At 26.2% G+C, this 23,352-nt stretch overlaps 1 protein-coding gene across 2 annotated transcripts in view; it reads right to left on the reverse strand.

Moving 5' to 3' along the window:
- The window catches only part of LOC107451140 (Rho guanine nucleotide exchange factor 2), a 106,201-nt gene that overhangs the window by 74,851 nt on the left and 7,998 nt on the right, over nucleotides 1–23,352 (reverse strand). For both annotated transcript variants that reach the window (XM_043049517.2, XM_043049516.2), the window contains exons 8-22: nucleotides 22,912–23,040; nucleotides 21,265–21,591; nucleotides 19,294–19,494; nucleotides 16,734–16,874; nucleotides 15,988–16,104; nucleotides 15,118–15,231; nucleotides 13,960–14,058; nucleotides 13,826–13,871; nucleotides 11,660–11,785; nucleotides 9,940–10,054; nucleotides 9,051–9,225; nucleotides 8,066–8,180; nucleotides 7,087–7,263; nucleotides 5,655–5,735; nucleotides 2,534–2,627 (exon numbers count right to left, since the gene is read on the reverse strand). In XM_043049517.2, the coding sequence (XP_042905451.1) occupies nucleotides 2,534–2,627; nucleotides 5,655–5,735; nucleotides 7,087–7,263; nucleotides 8,066–8,180; nucleotides 9,051–9,225; nucleotides 9,940–10,054; nucleotides 11,660–11,785; nucleotides 13,826–13,871; nucleotides 13,960–14,058; nucleotides 15,118–15,231; nucleotides 15,988–16,104; nucleotides 16,734–16,874; nucleotides 19,294–19,494; nucleotides 21,265–21,591; nucleotides 22,912–23,040 (2,057 nt within the window). The remainder of the gene's footprint in view (nucleotides 1–2,533; nucleotides 2,628–5,654; nucleotides 5,736–7,086; nucleotides 7,264–8,065; nucleotides 8,181–9,050; nucleotides 9,226–9,939; nucleotides 10,055–11,659; nucleotides 11,786–13,825; nucleotides 13,872–13,959; nucleotides 14,059–15,117; nucleotides 15,232–15,987; nucleotides 16,105–16,733; nucleotides 16,875–19,293; nucleotides 19,495–21,264; nucleotides 21,592–22,911; nucleotides 23,041–23,352) is intronic.

The following is a 23,352-nucleotide window of genomic DNA, read 5'->3' on the forward strand; positions in this document are numbered from 1 at the left end:
AATATAGGGTAAATCCATGATTTCCTATGATTTACATGATTTAATACATAATACATTATTTCACAATAATATCAACACAAACGCAACAACAGTGAGAAACTAGCTCCCACACTGAATTAATTGAAATTGCAATAAAGAAGACACGTTAATGGCTTTTACTTTAAATAGGTAATATTTTTTTTTAAAAATGTAAAAAATCCAAAATAATGTTAAATTATGATAAATAACTAATTAAAATGAAATTAATTAAGAAGCAAACAAAATAGTGTTCCCCTGCGACTAACAGATCGGAATATCAACAATTGATAACTATGTAAATTGATTGTAACTTATTTTAAACAACATTAAGATTAAATAGCACTTCAAAATTGATAATATTGATTGTAAATGGAACCTAAATACAGAATGAAACTAATAACTTCCGTGCTATATCAATTAAAATTGCACTAATGAAAAAAGAAAAAAAAATGTTAATGGCTTTCACTTTGAACAAGTAAAATAAAAACAGCAAAATAAGTTTAAATTATATTTAATAAGTAATTAGACTGAAATGATTTAAAAAACAATATGAGATAGTGTTATAAATTGAATCGTTATAAATTGAGTGTTAATTTTAAAGCATTTTTTACTGAAAATCATGTTTTCCCATGACAAATTTCAGTCAAGGGCAAAATTCTTGACTTTCTAGGTGATCAGATATCCTGTTAACAGTTTTGTTTTTACATTATACACTTTATCATCTCTCTAAAACGAAAATAGTAAACAAATAATAATATAACAGGGTATATTTGTAGTAACATAAGAATAACTTTTCTAATGTGTGAAATGCGTAGGTAATTATATTTGAAAAGTTAGCTATTGGTAGATCCTATATTATTTTTTAAGCTATAATTCTAAAAAAAAAGAACAAAAATTCCTTAAAAATGCTTCTTTGGAATAGCTATTGAAAAGACAAGAAACTCAGCAAAGGAATTTTTTGTGATCACATTTAGGTACAGATTAGTTTTGCTTATAACCAAAAAATAACTAATAAATATTTATAAACTTCTATATAATGAAAACTGATTTTAAAGAATGACAATGTGAAAGTGAATAAGTATATAAAATTGCTTACGCAAATGGAATGATAGTTTGTAGAGACCAATCTATTTTTAAAAAATGTAAAAAATTAAGAATGTGAAGTTATTCAAAAATTTGTTAATTGCTTTTAGATTTGGCTCTAAATTATCTAAAATTATTTTCATGGTTTCAGATTAACACTCTGAAATGATACCAACACTTCAAAATAAACCAACCAACTAATATACAAAGCAAATATATTAATACCAAAATATACCAAATGTGTTATATGATGACTTCAAAAAGTTATAAACCCCTATTTATCATATTTATTATCCAGCAGTAAATGAAATTTTCTTAAAGCATCAATAAAGTTACATTTATCATAAAAGAATCGAAATTTTGAAAATGATATTGGTAGTTATTTGTTTTGACGCTAATGAATCATTAACAAATTTAATTTAAATTTAGCTTATTTAAGATGCAAAAGAGTATTTTAAATATTATCATTTAAACATACAATAAAATATTTAAATGAAAAAATTTAACATGCTACCATAAAAAATAATTATATTTTTAAACGTTAAGTCATTTTCAAATTTGTTAAATTTATTTATCAAAATATTAGTTATCACTGCCAATCTGGTTACAACTTTTTTGCAACTTCTAAAGAGAAAGTAATAAATTTATTTAATTATTTCATAATAATCAACATACAGTTAACCAAATAATTAGGTCAATTTATTTGAACATTAATTAAATGTAAGAAAAAGTTAAATTAATTATAATTATTTAATGAAAATAAACTTAGGGTTCGATATTTTAATAATAAACATGAACCAAAACTAAACAGCACTCAGCCAATATTTAATTTCTTTAATCAGTATTTTAGCCTATGTTCTAGTTTCAATTGTTTCACTGTTTTATATTAGGTTTTGATGATTTTTTAAAACTAAATGATGACTATAATAAAAAATTGGCAAAAAATTTTATTATAAAAGTTTAAATTTAATGTTCACTATTAAGGATGATAGTAGTCAATAAATAAAAAGAAGTTAAAGAAGAGGTTAAAAAGAATTTTAAAAAAATTTATATTAAACAATTTTTCAAAAAGTAAGAGATTTAAAAAAAAATGTTTAACAAAATATAAAATGCATACATTAACTTTATTTTACTTTTTCAAAAGGTAAATTTTTCTCACTTATTAGAATATGACAATAAAAACAATTAACGCCTTAAAACTGATTAACTAAACAACAGTACAAAAACTATAATAAATGGATTTGAACTTCGAAAAATCTTTTTTTTAGTAATTTTTGTCTCCTCTCTTGAATTTCCGATTTACTTTTGATTACGTAACGTTTCAATAATTTGGGAACATAATTTTTTTATGTATGTTCTAGAAAAAATATCTAGGATTGCTACAAGTTACACCAAAAATGAACTTATTAAGTAGGAAGGGTAAACAACTTACCCATGATGAGGTTTATCGACTGATTCCGACAAATTCAACATATTTTGAAAAACTATATCTGATGGTTCTTTCAAATGATCAAATCCTCTGCTTCCTAAATAAATAAAAAGAAATATGTCATTAAATATTCTATCAAAAACCAAGATTTTGACGTAAATTTTTGTTGATGTTCTTATAATCATATGTTTGTTTAAATTTTTTAATGTTAAAATTTTTAAACCAACCATAACAGAAAAAATTATACTATAATCAATATTCAACACACAAACCTGTTAAAAGGATTAAAATAATAATTTTTCAGGCTTCTAAAAAAAATCAAAACTAAATTTAAATATTGTATTTGTTTACAAACAATTGGGATTTTTTTATGTTTAATTTGTTATACTGTGTATAAAACACTTAAAATCACCTATAGAAAAATACTAGTTAACTTCTATCAAACTACTCTCATTATATTTCAAGAACATCAATGTTACATTACTATAGAACATTCTAAAAAATGAAATAAAACTCCTACACTATAAACTACGAGGGCGTGGCATAAAAATTGACCAATCAAAACACATACAAGTAAGCCAATAATAAACGTTTACTTTTTACTGAGGGAAATTGATCAGAAGTAGAGGCAAAAAGCAAATATTTGGGATAGTTTATTTAGTAAAGAATAAATGGAAAAATAGAAAACATTTTTGAAGTATTTAAAATAATTGCAAATAGAGAGTTTCGATTAAATATTAAATTCAGCATACATTTAATCTCCAATAAAGCATTTTTTAATAATTGTGTACTTAAAATGTCAGTGGATTGGATTGATTATAACAGCAAGAAACAATTTAACTATCAGAGCAATTAATTTGATAGTTTAAATATCTAACTTGATTTTAGACAGAGTTTGATTCCAACTTATACTTCATTAAAATTTTCACCAAATTCAAGTGAAGTATTAATGGCCTATTTGCATTAGCTTTTTAACAAACATTGTTATTTTTAATAATCATTGTCATTAATTGAATTATTAATTAACTCAAAATTAATTAGTAAAAAAATTTCAATTAACATAATATTTTTTACTAATTAAAATTTTTAAATAATGATTTAAATAGCAGTTTACGAAATATTTGTTTAAGTTATTTTCATCAGATCAAAGGCTACATTTCACCTTTAACACTTAACCTTTACCTATCCAAAGTCATAGTCTCAGTGTTAACCCCCCCCCCCCCCCCAAAAAAAAAANAAATTTCAGAGAGTAATTTCATTCTGCTACAAATTTTTGAGGGAAATATAAAATAGATGAATGAATTTCAAAATGGGGATAATTATCACTATTTTACAACACAGATTATATTATAACTAACAGATAAATTACACAAAGTATGTAAATACTCAAATTGATATTAAATTGACTGTTGATTAGATATTAAAGAAAAACCTATTTTTTAACTATTTAGGGTTTAATTAGATGTTGTAATGGATAGTTAATTCCTAGCAACATATGGTGCTACCTCTCTATCCGTAAAAACAATAACAATAGTCTTCGTCTTTTTTCCCCCTAAGTGAGATGACACAAGATGAGCTACCCGAACCTTCCTGGTTCCCGTTTCACCCCAATCAGTTTAATGGGTAAAACTTTAAATTACTTTCTATTTTAGTCAATGCTATGCTGTTACTCTTTATTGTTAAATGGATGTGTGAACGTATAATTAAAATACTGAGCTCTTTGTGATGGTGTTTCCTTCCATCCTGTTGTGTCTTTACAATGCCCTTTTCCTATTTATGCTCTTTCCTTTCTACTTAATAATAAATTTACAAGGAGTATCTTTTCACCAGATAAAATTGTTGAGAAGTAAATCTAAAATCCCATATGTAAAATATGCATCAAGATGCATATTGATGAACTTTGTTTCCAATGCTATGCAAAACTTAAACATAATGTTAATCAAACTATTGAAATCAAACGGAACTAAGCGGCAATGTAGATTTAAATATATGCTAAAAGTAGAAAACATACAAAATAGGAGAAAAGATCACTAAGTTCCCAGCTACCCACAAAAAAACCAATATTTACCCACAAAAAAACTAGTGTCTTGAAAGTAGTTCGTGTCTATATATATTGTAAAACAATATATATATAAAAAAAATTAAAAGATAATTTTTAAAGTTTGCTCAAACTTTTACAAAAATATATCATTTTTATTAATGTGATTAGGAGTTCCAGGCATATAGTTGAATAGGGTAAGTCTAAACTATGAACATTAAACTTATACATTTTTAGATCAATAAAATGAACTTTTGGGTTCAATCGGAATCAAAGTTGATTTCTGTGGTCTCTTAATATTAAAAATTAACAAAATAAGTATTAATTAAATCTTTAATTTTCGAATTCTCATGATTTATATGTTTTATTAATTATTTGTTCCGGAGAAGAAAACAAAAAGCACAAAGTATTCAACAACATGCCATAGCCTTTTCAGAAAATATTAGAAAAAGCTTTTCATTTTTTGAAGTTTAATATAATTAAAAAGTTTAATTTATAAAGAAAAACTAATGGACACTGTCCCTACTTCCCTTGTGCACCAAATACCTGAATAGCTCATCAATCACTTTTGTTTTTTGATGATAAATTGGGGCATCAAAATTAAAAATTATTCAAATAAAAGATTGAAAAATTTGCTAATGTGTTAACACAAATATGGGTCCACAGTTTTTTGATTCTAATGGGATAAAATTTAAACCTAATATTTTTGCTCTCCTATCATTGCAACTTCATTTTTAAACATGCTTTTTAAATTCTAATTTTATTTAGTTATTATATTATCATTTTTTTTTACAAGCTTATTTAGCATTTGTGTAAAATGGCAATCAAAATGATGGTTTACAATTTTAAATGAATATTTGATATTCATTATTTAAATTGCACATTGCTGAACAAAGATTTCATAAAATTAACTACAAAAGTAAATGCCACTTAATAAAAAAATAAAACTTATTTAGTCTTTAGTAATAAGAAAACTGTAACTAAATATATGCAGCATAAAATGTTGCACAAAGAGATCATACATAATAACTATAAAAATAAAGATTTCCTCTTATAATATAACAAAACATATATATTTATGCTTACCATCTTTTAGTGTGAATGAATCACTAGCATTTAATGCATTTTCTGCATTCATTTCCTCATTGAGTCTTTTTGCCTTCTCAACTATAAAATAATTTAAAACCATAAGTATTTCAAAACTGGATTTATGATGACAAGTCAAAAACATTCAATAAATATCTATGGAGTTTCCCATAGGTCTTTGGTAAATTTGCATTAATGCTAGTGAGTGTTTCCTTTTTTCAGATAACACTAAGAGATCTGATAGCTTAATATTCTCACACTTCCTTTAAAAAAATATCTTGTGGCGGTTACAATAAGTATTAAAATGCTAATGTAATGCTTGTTTTGTTTTGTCGCAACTTTTTAAAGTAATAAGACCTGTGGAATGCCCCTTTACTTTTTTCTAATTATATACAACTTATATGTCTGATCAAATGATTATTTTAAGTAATAAAAAATTCACATTAATTTTCAGAGCATTGAACTCTTAAACCCTTTTGTATTCATATGAAATTTGCCTCAATTTCCACATATATCATGTTATTCCTATATACATCATGTCATTCATAAATTTTTGATATATTACTAATTGATGATGCATACTAGTTATAATAATTATAAATATTTTTTTTAAATATCAGAACACATAATGCAGGTAGAAAATTTAATATAATATTAACTTAATTTTGTTATGCTTACAAACCAATTTGCTACTATATCTCTTAATAGTTGATCCATGTTGTCAACTTACCAAAGGGTGTTGGTTTAATTTTTAATACTATTTATCCGATTCAGTAAAATTCTGATGCATAATAGTATAAAAAAGTTTCTAAAAAAATATTTAATTGGTCAACTTATAAAGGATTTAGAACAAAGGTCTCAGAGCCAAAATTTTCAACAAAAATAAGCTCTTTTTAAGCACTTTAAAATCCTAATTAAGATATGCACACTAATAAAAATTTGTTTATCTTATTGTGGAAAGTTTTACAGAAAAATATATTAACAAAATGCAAAATAATTTTCAGACTTTACATGATCATGATAAAATTACTAGTTTCTGAGAAAAAAAACTCTTTTCTTGATAACATTAGCTGCCATAAAAACAATTTATTCACAATTTTAAATATATTCAATATTGAGTGGTTCATTCTATTTTACAATTCTATTATGCAATTAATTTAACTATTATTTAAAAATGTTATCAAGTGTGTTTTTTTAGTTATAAATAAAAGTTATTTATAAAAGCATATTCAACAAAACATTAACATTATAATATAGTATTTTTCATCTATGCTATGTGCATTAATGACAAAAGCTACGTTTGGTCTCTTTAAACAAACTCATTTTTAAAAAAAAATAGAAGCTGCATTGCTTCTAATAATTATTTATACTATATAGAATTGATGTGATTATCGCCATTGTTACACATTATAAAATCTTTAAATATACTCACTGGCAGCAGGAACTGGTTGACTGGGTTTTCTTGTTTTAGCTATTATATTTTCCACGATTCCAGATTTTCGATCTTTTCGAGTTCGTTCTTTGGTTCTTTCTTTTTTATTCCTTAGAGCACCAATGCAGTACTCTTCAACTACTTTAATGCAAGATTTATGAATATTCATTTCACAATCTAGATGGAAGTAAAACAAAAATTATCAAAAGCCCTAATTAAACAGATAATGAGAATTCATCTTTTCAGAAATAGACTTATATAAAAGATAAAAAAATAAAGATCAAATAATAGTGAATATTCTGACAAAAATATTCCCCACAAGATATTTGTTTAATTTTTGCAAGCATCAACTTAATAGTAAATGATTTTTATTTTAATAACAATAATTATTTTCAGAAAAAAGAGTGTTTGATACCAGCACTACTCAAAAAAATAATAATAAACTTGACATTAATTGGGTTAGAATGATATTAAAATTAGAAGTAAAACAAACTTTACATCTACAAAAGATGTGAGAAATACTCCAAAATTCTAAACATTTGGATACAACTATGAATAAGAAAAGCTGCAAAATGTCAAGCATGCACCTTTGTAGAACTAATTTTGTAAGGAAATGTAGAACTTATAACTGAAAAATTATGATTAATTAAACTGCAAATTAGCAGTCTTATAGTACAAGACTGTCAGAAAGTTAACCTTGAAAAACTCATTTAAGTTTAAGCATTGACCCTCTTTTTCCTCTCAATACATTTTCACACAAACTTCATTTAAATAAATTTAAAAATACAATAATTGGCTACAAACTATGTACTTTTAGGTACCATATGGCATATAGATATGGATTTTTATAATTTTTAAGTCATAAATTTGTGAAACTAAACAATACTGCTTGTGCTTCACTCAAAGATATAAAAAACTTTTAGTAAGCTTAAACTTCATTGTACTAAACAAACATAAAAATTCTTCAAAGAAAACATACTTTGACACTGATAACCTTGATGACCAACGCCCCATATTATGAGCTGGCAATGATTGCAATATGTTACACAGTAATAATGTTCAGGAACAAAATGATGACCTTGCATAAGAATCACCTGCAAAAAAATAAATAAATAAATAATAATCCATTTATGCATTAAATGCAAACTATACCAAAAGATCTAACAATTTGGGGGGGGGGAATCACACAATGACAGGTTTGCAATCTACTTTCCAAACCAACTTACATTAAAATGATACAAAATCTTTTTTAGTTAATTAAACTTTTAGTTCAAAGCCAGAAGAAATACTACCTTTTATCTTAAAATTTTTTGCTACATTTTCTACATTTGTAGTAAAAATAAAAAATTGCTACAAAATTTTTCTTTCTTTCATTTAAGATCACAAAAATTTTATGGGCTGAGTCAGCAGTCACTAAGTAGCGGTTTGCAAGTCACTGATGGTAGGTTAAAGAAATGATTACGTTCACAAAAGCACTATTGAGGAACAAGTATTTTTTGCTTTGATCTTAGTGAAATTTCATGACTTCACGGCTTTCCCACTGACTTGAAGTTATGAAAACCTGCTGATTGAATATTAATTTTATTATTATTTTAATTGATTATAATCATCGTTAGACTTTTCTCAAATTTGGTTAATTACTATATTAATATAGAAATTTCATAAAAAATATAGCGTTTTCTTTTGTAAACTTGCTTGCTACATCAAATAACTATTTAACTGGAACAATTTTCAAAAATCGCTGAAACACTTCAATTTTGCTTTTGAAGGGATACATTAAAAAAAAAAACACTAAAATCAATTGGTGAACTTTCACCCTCAAAACAAATTTGGTGGTGATCCCCAAGATTAAATATTTTCTGCTAAGTAGTCTTGGAGAATTAAACAAATGAGGATTAGCAAATGTTAGACTAAACAACAACAAAGTGTAGATAATTAACACATTACAAGTATGTTAAAGTTACCTTTTTGTTTCTTTTCAAAAGAGATGTAATAAAAGACTGTTCTTTCCCTACAAATGTTGGACATTTTTCAATAATACTTGCATATTGTTGGTTTTTAACTCCAAACTGCTTTAGAATAGTAGCTAATGCATAAGTTTTAGCAACACTACGATCATCTACACCCTCCAAGTCCTCCCTGAAAAATAAAAATTAATTATATGATTAAATAAATACATAAATAAAAATAAAGAAGCCATATCAAATAGCCTGAACAAAATTTTTTAGCTTTTTCCAGACTGATTTTTATTTAATTTCTCTTAGTTTTGTAACCATTAGCATAAATTTATTACTTATTTGGTATTTTATTTTCATGAATAAAATATATTAATAAACATATAATTATGAATTATATCTTCAAAAAATTGAAAATATGATTAAGTAATTTCAAAGAATTTCATTCGTAGATATAATATTAATAAAGTCTCTTTTCCAGCAATGATTCAGAAATATGTAAACTCCTTTTCAAAATATAAACAAAACCTCGGCTTAAATAAATTCAAGCAATTTTACCTACATTAAAGAATTTTTCAGTAACTTTAAAGCAAACAATTTTAATATTAAATATTCAGAAAAACAGTATTTGCAAACAAGAAGTGCTAGTAAAAAAGCAAACTTAAATTTAAGCATTTCTTTAAAATAAAAAAACAAACAAAATTGCAAGTAAAGAAAAATTTATGCATTTTTACTATTGCACACACTTTTAATTTTAAAACAGTTGAATCATTGATACAGAATTAGCACATAGTCATATTTGTAAGAATTTTTCGTAAACTAATTAAAATAATTTTACTTAAAATTAATGCTAAGAAAATCAACCTATTGCTTAATATTAACTTTCTTATTTACTTACGAGAAATTTTCTAAACAAGGGCAGAGAAGTTGTTCAATTATCTTCTGTTCCTTGTTCTTATCATGCATTGCCTCTTCTAATTGGTAGTCAGGTGGACCAAAGATATTTGCCAGTCCTAAAGCAGGAAATATATGTATGAATATGAAATTGTTTAAAAAGAAACTTATTACCCACTTAAGAACTTTTAAAACCTTTTAAATAAAAAATATGTGCTTTAAATATTTCTCATTACACAAAAATTTATACATTTTTTGACAATACAATTTTATCCGTATTAAAAATAGAAAAGTAAAAAAAAATGCTAAGCCTGTGCCATATATGGATATTATTTAGGGTCATATTTTGTATCTAATAACATTTAATTTTATTTAGCACTATTCTCATTAAACTGTAGAGACTATAAATGATCCTCCAAGAATGCTATAGATATAAATGATTTTAATTTACGATGATTGTGATAAGTACCACAAGGGTTATATAATTTAAAGCATTGAAATGAAGATATAATGTTTTTGAAAAAAAGATTGATAAAAAAAAGATTGTGATTTAATAGGATGATTGTGACTTGAAAAGAAACAAAAAAAAGAAGAACAAGAAGCTAAATATCATATGTACTGCAAGGATTATCCAATTCTAAACATTGAAATAGAGATGGAAATTTTTATAAAAAAAAAAACAATCACAATCATTTTTAATGTTTTTCACCTTCTATTAACATATAAGTAAGCCTAAAATTTATCATTTTTCAAAACATTTAAAACTAAGCCAAGAATCTATCAGTCAGGTAAAGCACATTTTTTGATGCAGAGGAAATATAAAATTTTGACGGCTACATAGAACCTTCATGCCTTAACCTCTCACAATATTCAATATGGTATTGAAATAACAAGTAAGAAAATTTATTTTTAGCTTGGCCTGCATTTAAATACATAACATGATTATTAGGTATTTTGAACAATTTATAAGTTATGTTAGCCAAAATAGTTTTTAAATCAAACTCATCAAACCAAAAGCTAAAGCATTCATTCAATTACCACTTTAAATATTTTTGAAATATATCTGAGTAAAGGCAACAGCATTAATTGAAAAGTAATTTTTCGTTCTCTTTGCTAACAATATCAATTCAGTGACCTGCTAGCTTACTTTAATAATATTCAAGCATTATAATGAATACTATCCACTACATAAAATTTTACATATATGCTTTAAAATAAATCACACTTTCTTCAACAGTAAATTTGTGAAAAGAAAATTTTTTTTAAAAATCATAGTTTAAATTTTCAATAGACAAGTTAAATAACATAAATTGCAAACTGAAAAATGTTTAAAAATTATTTAACAATATTATTTAAATTTAAGAGATATTGATTTTTTTAAAATTTATTTAATATATATTTTGTAAATGCATAGTTACCAATTTATATAGACATTTGGAAGATTTTACAAAGTGATAGTAAAAAGTAGTGGTGGAAGAGTTTTTAAAAACTAAGCATATGTGTGCAATATTTAAAAACATAGTTATTTTTAACTAATAGATATTGTTTAATGATTGACTTATCATGATGAGTTAAACAGCTCAGAGTTATATCCTAAATGTTGCCACCAATTGGAAAATTTGAGCCCAACAACAGTACAAGTTGATAGCTAAGTAAATTATAAGTAATAAAACTGAAAAGAAAAAAACACAGTTTTCTTAGAAATGAAAATAATTAGAATTTACCCATTGTTCGTTTGTTTCTAAAATCTGCAAGGAAATCATTCAATTCCTCTTTGGCTTTTTTACGAGCTTTTCTAAATACTGTTCTCAAAGTTTCCTCTTTGTCTATGCTATTTAAGAGCACGTCATCTAAATTTAGAAACAAAAGAATGTTATTTATAATCTAAACCAGCAAGATATTAAATTAATTTACTTTCATTAACTAAACTGAAACTATTTATCAGAAAATAATTCCTACCCACCTCAAGTGTAAAATTACAAATCCACAATAATCTCAAGCAGTATTAATAATGTTTTTTCTAAGAAATTATTCATTTAATGGAATTCATTATTATCAATAGTGAATTCCATTAAATGCATAATATTTTAAAAATGAATATTTTATTAATTTTTTATTTTTTAAAATTAATATTTTAAAAAATAAAAATAAATAAAAAATAAAATTATAGATAGATAAAAGCAAACATTTATCTTGAGCAAAATTAGAATTTTGTAAGTTTTGCTAATCAACAGTTGTAGTATTTTACACCAAAAAATCCAAATAACTGAAAACTACAAAATTGACTTAACGTATTATTTCACTATGAAGCCAACAATATTATATTGATTCAAAAAATTCAAATATCTTTCTGAACTTAACTATTGGATAAAGTTTTATTAAAAACAGAAGTTACTAGAATCCAATTTAGTTTTTTTGAAGAAAAAAAATTAAATTTAAACCTAAAAGATTTTTTTAAAAAGCCTTCTCCAATTTTTTAAACAAGAAGTAGTAAAATAATTTTCTCTTGAGAAAGTTTGTTTATTTTTAGGTAATGCAACTACAAATAATTTTATCCAGCTTATTATTTACCAATAAAATTTATAATGAAAATTTTAGGGGGGGGGGGGAATATTACAAATTAAGCCAAATCAAATAAGTTCAGTATATACATTTTACTATTAAAACTTATTGTAGAGAAACAGATTAATATACAGAACCCGTTATCCGGAAATCAGAAAACCGGAAGACCAAAAAACCGGAACGAAACTCGGTAAATTTTCCCGCAATTTTTAAAAAAAAAATAATTTTTTCTCACAAGATTTTAGGATTTTTCTTTCTTTTTTGAAAGATGTTTACCATACCATCATTTTAGAAATAATCATTACTGTATTACTTCATCGTTTTTTCTTCTTTTTAAGATTATTTCCTAATATTTGATTTTTTTTTAGTTGGGTTTAACAATAAAAAAACGGCTTTTTGTAGCGATTCAGAAAACCGGAAAAATCAGTTATCCGGAATAGCGATGGTCCCGATCGTTCCGGATAATCGGTTCCCTACTGTAGTATAAAATTTGACTTTTAAAACTGAACAAAAATTTTTCAGTAATAATTAAATTAAGTAAAAATAAACAATCAAATTATTTATCAACAAAATTATCATCAAGGCAATCAGTACCATACTTCTAAATTTCTAAAAAAATTTAATTTTATTTGAAGGCTTCATTATGACAACACAACAAAAAAATGCTAAGTCTAAAAAAGTATAGGCTTAAAGTTTATTTAACATTATTTACACATATAGAGCATTATTAAAATATACAAAATAAAAAATTATAATTTATTATAAGAATTATTATCATTAAGTTTTTAAAAATACATTAGAATAATATTAGATTTATAAATAGTTTTCTAATGTAATATTGATACTTAAGTGTAAAACAAGTACAGGGTTCCGACTCAATTTCAGAAAAAAAAATATCAGATAAATTTCAATAAAAATTAGGACCATAATTTATTGATACAATGCAATTTTTAACAGAAAACTTAGATTTTTTTAAAATTTATAATGCCAAATATTAGATTTTATGACTAAAAAAAAAATACTATTGAATGACGATGAAAACATGGCAGTTTTACTAAAATAAGAAATAGTTACAACAAATGTTTTTAATAGATATTAGAATTATTTCATTCGAATTTCAAAAACTGATTACTGTTACTAGCGATTCTAAGATTGGTTAATTTCCAAGTATGGTGTAGGAACTTTCTAGGTCTCTGTAAAAAATTGCCTCATTCTCTGACTATTCCTTGCTTTTTAGAATCAAAATAAAATTCCCTGACAATTCAAGCTTTCCCCCGTTCTTCCTGACTCCCTAAAAAGTTTTAATACAATTATAAAACTTAACTCACCTATTTCATGTAAAATAGTCTCGTCAACCAGCGACACTTTCAAAGGCTAAAATGGATTTATTAAAATTAAAAAGAATACATTTATTTTCCGAACAAAATGAAAAACAAAAAGTTTTATAAATTTCTCAACTTACTGCTCCAGGCACTAAAAAACTTGAGTGTATTTCATATGCCCATTTTTTCATATCTTTGCCAGTCCCTTGTTCATATAACTCAGAAATTAAATAAAAAAACTGAAAAAGGGAAACAAAAATTAGACATTTTTAAGAGTAAATCTAAAGTAAGCTACTTTCTCAATATTTATATTAACCCATTTGCACATTAAACCGTGCAGCAGCTTCTAAACATTTTTAATTTTTAGCTACCACTTATCTTTTAGCAACAAAGAAATTAAGTATGTCTTTTCAATAAGAATATAGAGACAGAGGTCACAGTTGCTAATGTATGCCTTACTAAAATTTTCAACCAAACTTTTCTGTTTCAAAAAGAATTAACACATCTATCATAACTATCGTAAGTTAACTACTCTCCTAATGACATAATAAAATTTACTTAGTCTTTTTGTATTACTAAGGCCCAATAAATAGCGCAGAGAGGCAGTCTGCATAAATTGGTGAATATCCACATAATTTTCATTCATTCACAATATGCCTTCATTTGTCAGATAATCTTATTTTTCAGTATCTTTCAATTTTTTAATTTTAAGAATCCTCTACACAACTTATCCAACCTAATTAAAATCTTATTGTAATATTTAAAAAATTGTAAATGAAATTAGAAAGTAAATAAAATATGTATTTTTAAAAAAAAATAAAAAATTAATTGCATTCCAGGTTATATGCGACAAATTTTCATAATTTTTAAAAATTGCCACAATCATATACCATAATTTTTAAAACATTTCCGAATAATTTAAAGGCCCTATGTCTGATATAATAGTACAATGTAGAATGCAACATAATATGCAATAAAGACAATAAATAAAGACAAAATGCTATAAATCAGGATAAAATACTTTTCATCAGAAAAATCAATAATATAAGGCCAACTACAAGTCCTCCAGTATATTTAGCATACATATTAGAGACCCCTTAAAACAAAGAAGTTCAGTACCAAGGAAATTTAAAGAGATATAATCAAAGAGAAAGCTAGTCTAAATTTAAATGTTGTTAAATTTCATTATGAATACTATTTAGAATTTAAAAGAAAAATTCTCAAATGAATTTTTTATGAAATTCTCAAATGAATTTTTTATGAAAACAATTTAAAGATTCAATGCATGTGAAACTTACCAAACTAGATGGATCACTATTGGACATTAAGTAGTGCAAGAAAACTGAGAGATGAGCAGGATTTCTAACAAGCTTCCAAAGTCCATTAAAAGGACCATGATCTTCTAAATGCCCCTATAGGTTTAAAATTAAAAAATCAGAATTTAAGTTCATTAATGTATTTTTATATAAAAATAACATACAAATTAATAACAGCTAACATAAAAAATTTATAAGATTTAACTATAATATGAAAATTTAATTTAAACTATCAAGGAAATAGTATTTATTACGCTTTTTTTTCAAAAAAAATTCTCAGAAAAAATATGATATATCAGTAATACTACTTCACTAATCCAGTGAAATTTTGATACAAAACATAATAGTACAGAAATTTTTCTGAAAAATGTTTGCTTTTTCCGCCTAAATAAATTTGACTTACATATACAGCAATCAATATACAAGATAGACAAATGGAATTTTTTTATAATACTGGATGAATTCAATTCTTGATAACAGTTGTCAAGTTGACAAGTTTCACTGTATTTATTTACTCTAAGAATATGGCCAAAGAATTGTTTTATCATCATGGCTTTATTAAAGAGAATCCTATCATAAAAAATTATTTTACATCGGTGCATTCAAGAAACGTTTTTTTTTCTTTTATTACACTGCTGGAAATAACTCTGCCAAAGAATCTAAGTATTAATAAATCAAGAGCTCAGAAAGAAAGAAAATATATAAATTAGAAATATAAAAAAATGCTAAAAATATTAACTAAACAGTGATGAATAAATACTGTTCAATGTTATGACAGTGAAACCAAGCTTAGAAAGAGAATAAATTATAAATAAAAAACATTTGCAAAATAATAAAACATTAACAATATACCAGTTCAGTATCAGAAGAAAGGTCTTCATCTTCCATACATATAATATTGGTGTTCTGGTTCAGTTTCGAAATTAGAGGCTGTATACCAAAATCATCAATAGTCTCTTGCTGGTTGAGCTGTAAAATGTTCATAATATAAAAATCAATCTTAATAGTTCAAAATTGGTTAGCCATAAATAAAAAAATGTTTTTCAAACAAATTTCTCAAAACAGTTTTAGGTTTTGAAAGATTGGCAAAAAATTGCTATTATTGTGAGAAACATGCATCCAATTTGGCTCTAATTTTATAGCGACTTAAAGGCAAGAGACAAGGGTAATTTTAAATCTAACACAGAAAACAAATTAACTTCCCAATAAAACATTGATAAGTACTTAATAAAAGATTTTTACTAGAAAAGAGTGCAAACTAATATTTTAGATACCTAAAAATCTATTAAAAAATATAAATATAAAAAATAAGGTCCGAAAATTAAAAACAACTTTAAGACCCAGAAAATCAACATTATGGTTTTAATGCAGTTTTATAGATTTTAAGAATCAATATTAATGTATCTGAAATTAGTAAAAAATTCTTGTTTTGATTAGATTTGTTTACTATTTCTAAAAAATCTTTAAGAACACAATTAGGATAAATTGGAAGCAATTTCAACAGAAATGTCTACATGTAAAAAGGCCATTACCATAAATTTAATTTATATCAAACACAAACTCCGATTAAAACAGCATTTTAAAGCTGAAATACTAACTTCATCCAACTGATGTGTGAACTCTTCTACTTTCGGTAAATCTTTTGGTATTTTATTACTGTCATTCAGTTCAGTAGGACTTGGGGGAGGGGAAGGACCAGGGCTTTCGATTGCACTATCATGTTGACTTAGTGATGAAAGCTGTGAGAGAGAAACATGTTATTACAACTTCAATAAATAAATCAGAATTAAATAATAAAACTAAATATATCAAAAGTGAAACAAGTGAAAAACTAAATGTGCAAATTTTGTAGTATCAAAATAATTGAATTAGAAAATTTTATGAAACTGAATATAAGCATAAAAAATAAAATTTCTGTAACTATGCGTTTATTTTTAAAATATAATACATGGATATTAACAATTCCTCTAAAACCTGCACTTGAGTTAAGTATTGGGACTAACTCACTCAACTTGGAATATATTCAGAGATGCCAACTGCTCCCAACACACCAAAATAATCTTAAAAAAATTTTTAATAACTAAAATTTACAAATATTTGACTAATTTTGCTTACTTTTTAAGAGAGGTTTTACATGATTTAACTATAATAAAGTGGCGAATTGTATAAACCTCTGAATTATTTAGAAACAGTGAATAAAACCAAATAAATTGAATTTATTAAACTAAGAATCACAATTAATAAACTATCACTCGAAAATATATATTAGCGGCCCGGAGCAAGTTGGCATATCTGTATATTCCATAAGGAAATAATTTAAGAAATCTTCTCACTGTTAGCCTAACATGAAAAATACACTGGAAAAAGAGGGGATAAGTATCACATGATTAATAATAATGTTGAATGATTAAGAGATTCAATCAGCTTCATGCACAATGTGAGGCGTGTACAATTTGTATTTAATATACCAGCCTTGGTAAACAAAAATATTAAATTACACTCACCAAATTTGTGACACCCTTAAATTTAAATGTTATTTCAAAAAACGATTCTTCTTTGTCAGCACTACAGCCTAGTTCAGGCCAAGGCTCTCTCAATTATATGCCTCCAGGCAGGGTGACTTTGAGCTAGATTTGTCCACCTGTTTATTCCCAACAATTTTAAGTCCTTCTCAACAACCATCTTGTAGCTGGTCTCCCTCTTCCTCTAGTTCCTTCACTTTTCGAAAAAGTAAGTTTTTTTAACTAGGCCCAAATCTTCACGCCGAAAAACGTGCCTCAGCCATCTGATACTGTAGGACTTAATAACCCTCAAAATATTGGGTAATCCATATTTATTGTATATCTCATGATTACATAAACTTCTCCAAATATCATTTTCCTTAACTGCTCCAAAAATTGACAAAAGGATCTTTATTTCAAAAATGAGTAGTCTATTTTCCTCTGTTTTATTAATGGTCCAGGTCTCGCAACCATATAGAACAATTGCTCTGATTAAGGTTTTGTATAGATTTACTTTTGTACCAATGGAGAGGAATTTCATTTTTAATTGGTTCCTCAGACCACTTATTAGCCATCCACTTATTAGCCATCAAAAGTCTGTTCCTAACTTCAACCCTTATCTCATTTTTGTTGGTAACAAGCGTACCCAGATACTTAAACTGGGTAACTCCTTCAAAGGTATAATCTCCAATTTTGAGTGACTGTACATGATGTACTCTAGAGTAGTGTTCCCCAAAACCGGTCCGCGGACCGGTACTGGTCCGTGGATCAAATGATACCGGGCCGCCCATTTCATTGAAACTGAATTTAAATTCCTAGGTTTATACCCCAAATTAAAAATATCTGTGTTTCATTAAAATTTTTATTTATTTAAAAAAATGGGCCCCCAAAGGTAGTGACATAAATTTTTTAATGTTTGTAATGTAACATTGTCTCCGATTACCCCCAGATGGAACCGTCTCATTGCAAAGAAACAAGCTCAAGGTTCTCATAGTTTTAGCGTTCTAGTAAGTTAAAATTTTAAATCACTGTAAATTTATTTTTTGGTGTAACTGTATTTTATTTTGAAGACATGTTTAAATACACTTTAATTTAAAGTAATAAATCAAAATAATCTAAAATATAAACAATCAACGATCCCCCCCCGCCCNCCCCCCCGGCGGGCCGAGGTAAAATTATCAAACGTTGACAGGTCCGCGGTGATAAAAAGGTTGGGGAACGCTGCTCTAGAGCTTACTACCCAAAAATTTGTTTTTTTTCTACATTTACTGCTAGACCTATATCCTTGGCAGCTTTCTCTAGGGCAGTAAATGTCTCCACCACATCCTGCATTGTTCGCCCAACTATATCAATGTCATCTGCGTAGGCCTAGTAGTTGTATAGATCTCTGCAGAATAGTGCCTCTAGTGTTGATCCCTGAATCTGTTATAACTTTTTCAAGGCCAATAAAATGTAAGACAGAGAGTCTCCTTGTCTAAGACCCTTCTCGGTATAGAATACTTCTGATACGCCAGGCATGAGTTTAACTCTGCATTTTACAACGATTGCTTAGCAAAATCATTTACACTCACAAATACATCTTAATAAGGGTAACAGAAACATATGAGGTATGTGGCGGCTAAATAAAATCAATCTTATGATTAAAAAAATAACTTACCTGAGATGCACTTGGAAAATTAAGTTTTGTTTCGAGATTGGACATAAGGTTTCTATAAAAGCCCTGGGGAGGTGAGACAGAGCTTGGAGACCTTCGCAGAGGATCTGGGCGAGGACAGCCATTGCTTTTTTGGCACTTTATATTCTCAAAGCCTCTCAACGTTTCAGGACTGGAACTTTGACGAGTATGCGTGGGCTGTGGCTGAAATAAAAATTTAATTTTAGCAATGCCATTGTAATGCTTAAACATAAGAAGTATCTAAAGTGTCTCTACTACATAAGTCTCAATTTTTTTTTTTACTACAGTTAAATTTTTTTTTTCAAGAAACAATACACATAAAGAATTTTGTTACATATCCTTTTGCTACAGAGACATAAATTTTTAAAAAGATTCACAGAAATTTTTTGCCAAAAGTATACAATTAAAATATTTTCAAATGATTTCTTGTTAGATGAATGAATGATTCAATATTTAGATAAATAACAATTAACTCATAGTTATCTGTAATAGAGACTGAATAGTTATAATATATCAAATAATAATAAAAGTACAAACAATACTATATTTTTTGAAAAAGCAGTTAATAATCTCAATAATTATGGCTATATTTTTTATATACATGATATAAAATATAAATCATAATTATGTGTATTATCCTTTGGTTTCAGAGATGTAAGTTATTGAATGAATAAACTTGAGCAAGGGATTTATAAAGATTCAGAGAAGTTTCACCAAAAACCTAACATTGAAAGATTCTCAAATGATTTCTGATTAGAAACTTGTAAAATAAAATCTATGTAAAAACAGTTTTGTTAATTACACTTTTTACGTCTGAGTCATAAATTACCAAATTAAAGCTTCAGCAAAAGATTGGTTACGATTTGCAGAAATTTTGCCAAAAGTGTATCATTATAAAATTCTCAAATGGTTTCTTATGATTTGTGTTCTGATTCAGAACATAAAGCGTTATTTTGAAAAATTATTTGAAAAGTTATGCTCAAGCTTTTGAATTTATAACTCAAAATGAAAAAATTATAAATTTGGCTATTTAGTCTCAACCTTTTGAAATAAAGCATTAAAATTTCTGATAAAAGGAAATAGTCTTAAACTCGCAAAGTCACAAACAAAAAAACAAAACCAACAGTATTATTTATCTGTTGGATTAAAAGAACTTGATGAAACATAAAAGGTAAAAACTTAAATTATTGAAAACTGTAGTTTAATTTAATAATTGCTTTAAACTACCCAAATAAATTTTGAATATTATATTCTAATTTAAACATTATCCAGGGTGCATAGCCAAATTATTCAACAAAAAATAAACACCTTTTAAGCCTTTTTTGTTTTGAAATTTTGATTCGTGTAAAACGAATGGTGTTTTCATACGCTACGGACTGACAATACGCCGAAATAGATTGGGGTTGAATTAATTGTGAAAACGTTGAATAGAACTGTGTCTTTTCTCATAATTTGAAGCGAAAATCAACATGGTAAAGGGAAAATCTCCTATTGAAAAGGGGAAAATTAAGCACTTTTTAAAAACACCCAATTAAAAAAGCACCTTTAGGGGCTTTTAAAAAACAAAAATTTAAAATAAGCACCTTTAAGCACTTTTTAAAAAATGCTACGCACCCTGTTACCTATAAACTACCTATTGGCAAGCAACACTTTCGTCATATTCCTCATTATTACACTTAAGAATAAAGGCGAGCATTACATTTATAAATGCAAAAAAAAAAATATTTAAAATAAGCACCTTTAAGCACTTTTTAAAAATGCTATGCACCCTGTTACCCATAAACTACCTATTGGCAAGCAAAACTTTCGTCATATTCCTCATTAGTACACTTAAGAATAAAGGCGAGCATTACATTTATAAATGCTTACAGTTTTTGTATTATGTTAGGCCAAAACACCATAAACATTTTAAAGTTAAACTCAACGCATAAAAAATATAAAGCTACAACATACCCATGTTGTGGAACGAGGGTTCAAATGCTTGGCGAGGTTCTCCAGAGATGTTGATATTGATTGTTTTTTATCAGGCGACACAGGCTTATTTTTTTCAACATCATTACACGGTGACAATATGACTTGATACTTAGTATCACTAGAAACAGGTGCGAGAGGAATCACAGGTGGCGATGTCATTGCTTGGCTAGCAGGCAATAAAGGAGCTGATATCTGATGTATGAGTGAACGATTGTGAATCCCATGAGACGGGAATGATATTGACCGACAGCTTTCACGGTCATGAAAATGGCGACCTGAAGTTGGCGATTTAGGTGACCTTGTAATCTGAAAATAATGTAGAGTATAAGTAGTAGTTTTTTTTCTTTTTGAAATCATCATGTACAAATATATTTGTTTTGAAAATGTTCTTAAACGTTCTAAATGAAAATTTTCTAAAAAAATTTAACTTAAATTTAATGAAAACAAACCCAATTAAGAAATAATTAATCTGATATATTATTATGAATACTTTTTAAAAATTCACTATTTCTTTTTTTAATCACCACTCAGAAGATATCCAATTGCACCTATCTTTAAGTTTTAGTTACGTAAGAGGAACACCTGCAAATGTATATTAAACACCATAAATTACTTAAATGAATGAGAATCAAATTATGATAAATGATTAAAATCTCTTATTTTTAAAATTTGTAGAGCTCTAAAGTAAAGAAATTTTTATGAACAAATGAATTATTAAAAATAAAAATATTTATTATAAATATTATAATAAAAAGAATTATTAAAAATAAAAACCGATAGCTTTCATGATCAGGAAAATGGTGACCTGAAGTTGGCGTTTTAGGTCACCTTGTAATCTGAATATAATTTAGAGCATAAGTAGTAGTAATTTTTTGGAATCATCATGTACAAACATATTTACTTTGAACATGATGTTTTCAAAAAAACATAAAATATAAAGGAAGAAAATTTTAACACAAATTTAGTGAAAACGTAGGAAATAATTGATTTAAATTAATAACAGGAAATATTTCTTCAAAAATTGATTTTTTTTTAAATCACCACTCAAGAGATTTACAATTGCATACTGCATTGATCTTAAAGTTTTAATCATGCAAGAGGAACACCTGCATCAGGATCTTTTTTGATGATCATAACACAATCCTGGTAACTGAATAAACAACTGCTATGTATATGCAGAAAGGTGCACCTTAAATCTGTCATGGCTCATAGCTAAAAATCCACTCATTGTTTACAAAGTAGAGAATAAAACATTAGTTTCCAAATTTAAAAGCCACTCCTTTAAGGGCAGATGATTTTTGTCATTTTTACAAAATCTGAATTAATTTGAACCTGATTTAATGTGAATATTAGATTCACAAAATGTATAGATATTTATTATTTCACAAAAACAGGATTTTTCACAAAGTCTGAACAAACTTTTACTACTTTATTACTTAATTTTAAAAGAATAATAATTATTGTTAATTTAATAGTTCAAATTTAATGCCATGCATTAACTTGAAAATATCAGAAAAATGTTGCCAAAAAAAAAAAATTTCAATTCCTAGTATAATAGAATTTTAAAGCTATAAAATTTAGCAATTAGCAACTGACAAAGTTTATGTTTCAAACTATAATTCTTACAATTTGCTCATGCTGTAAGCCGGTTAAATTGCACAACTGCTCCTCTAGAGTTTTCACTCTTTTCACAGTCCCATTTACTTCAGCACGCATCTTCTCAGATGGTGTTTTGCTAAATTCTTGCCTTAAATTCTGAAATAAGATACAAGATCATATGAATAAACATAGTTCCATTTAGAAATATGTATATTTAAATTTAGAATTTCTATCTCAATAACAAGTGAATTTTTAAAAAATCAAAATAATAAAATTCATTTCAATTATACATAAATAAGATCAAAATTTCATCCACACATGAAAGTCTTTAAAAAATTTTGAAAAATCTCTAAAAATAGATTTTATTCTGCACTTAATTCAAGGTTATGGTATAAAAAGATTATCAATAATATTAATGGTTTTTATTATTGAGAACATGATTAAATAAGAATATAATTCAATTTTTAA

Source organism: Parasteatoda tepidariorum, chromosome 3, assembly GCF_043381705.1.
Source record: "Parasteatoda tepidariorum isolate YZ-2023 chromosome 3, CAS_Ptep_4.0, whole genome shotgun sequence".
Taxonomy (NCBI): Eukaryota; Metazoa; Arthropoda; class Arachnida; order Araneae; family Theridiidae; genus Parasteatoda; species Parasteatoda tepidariorum.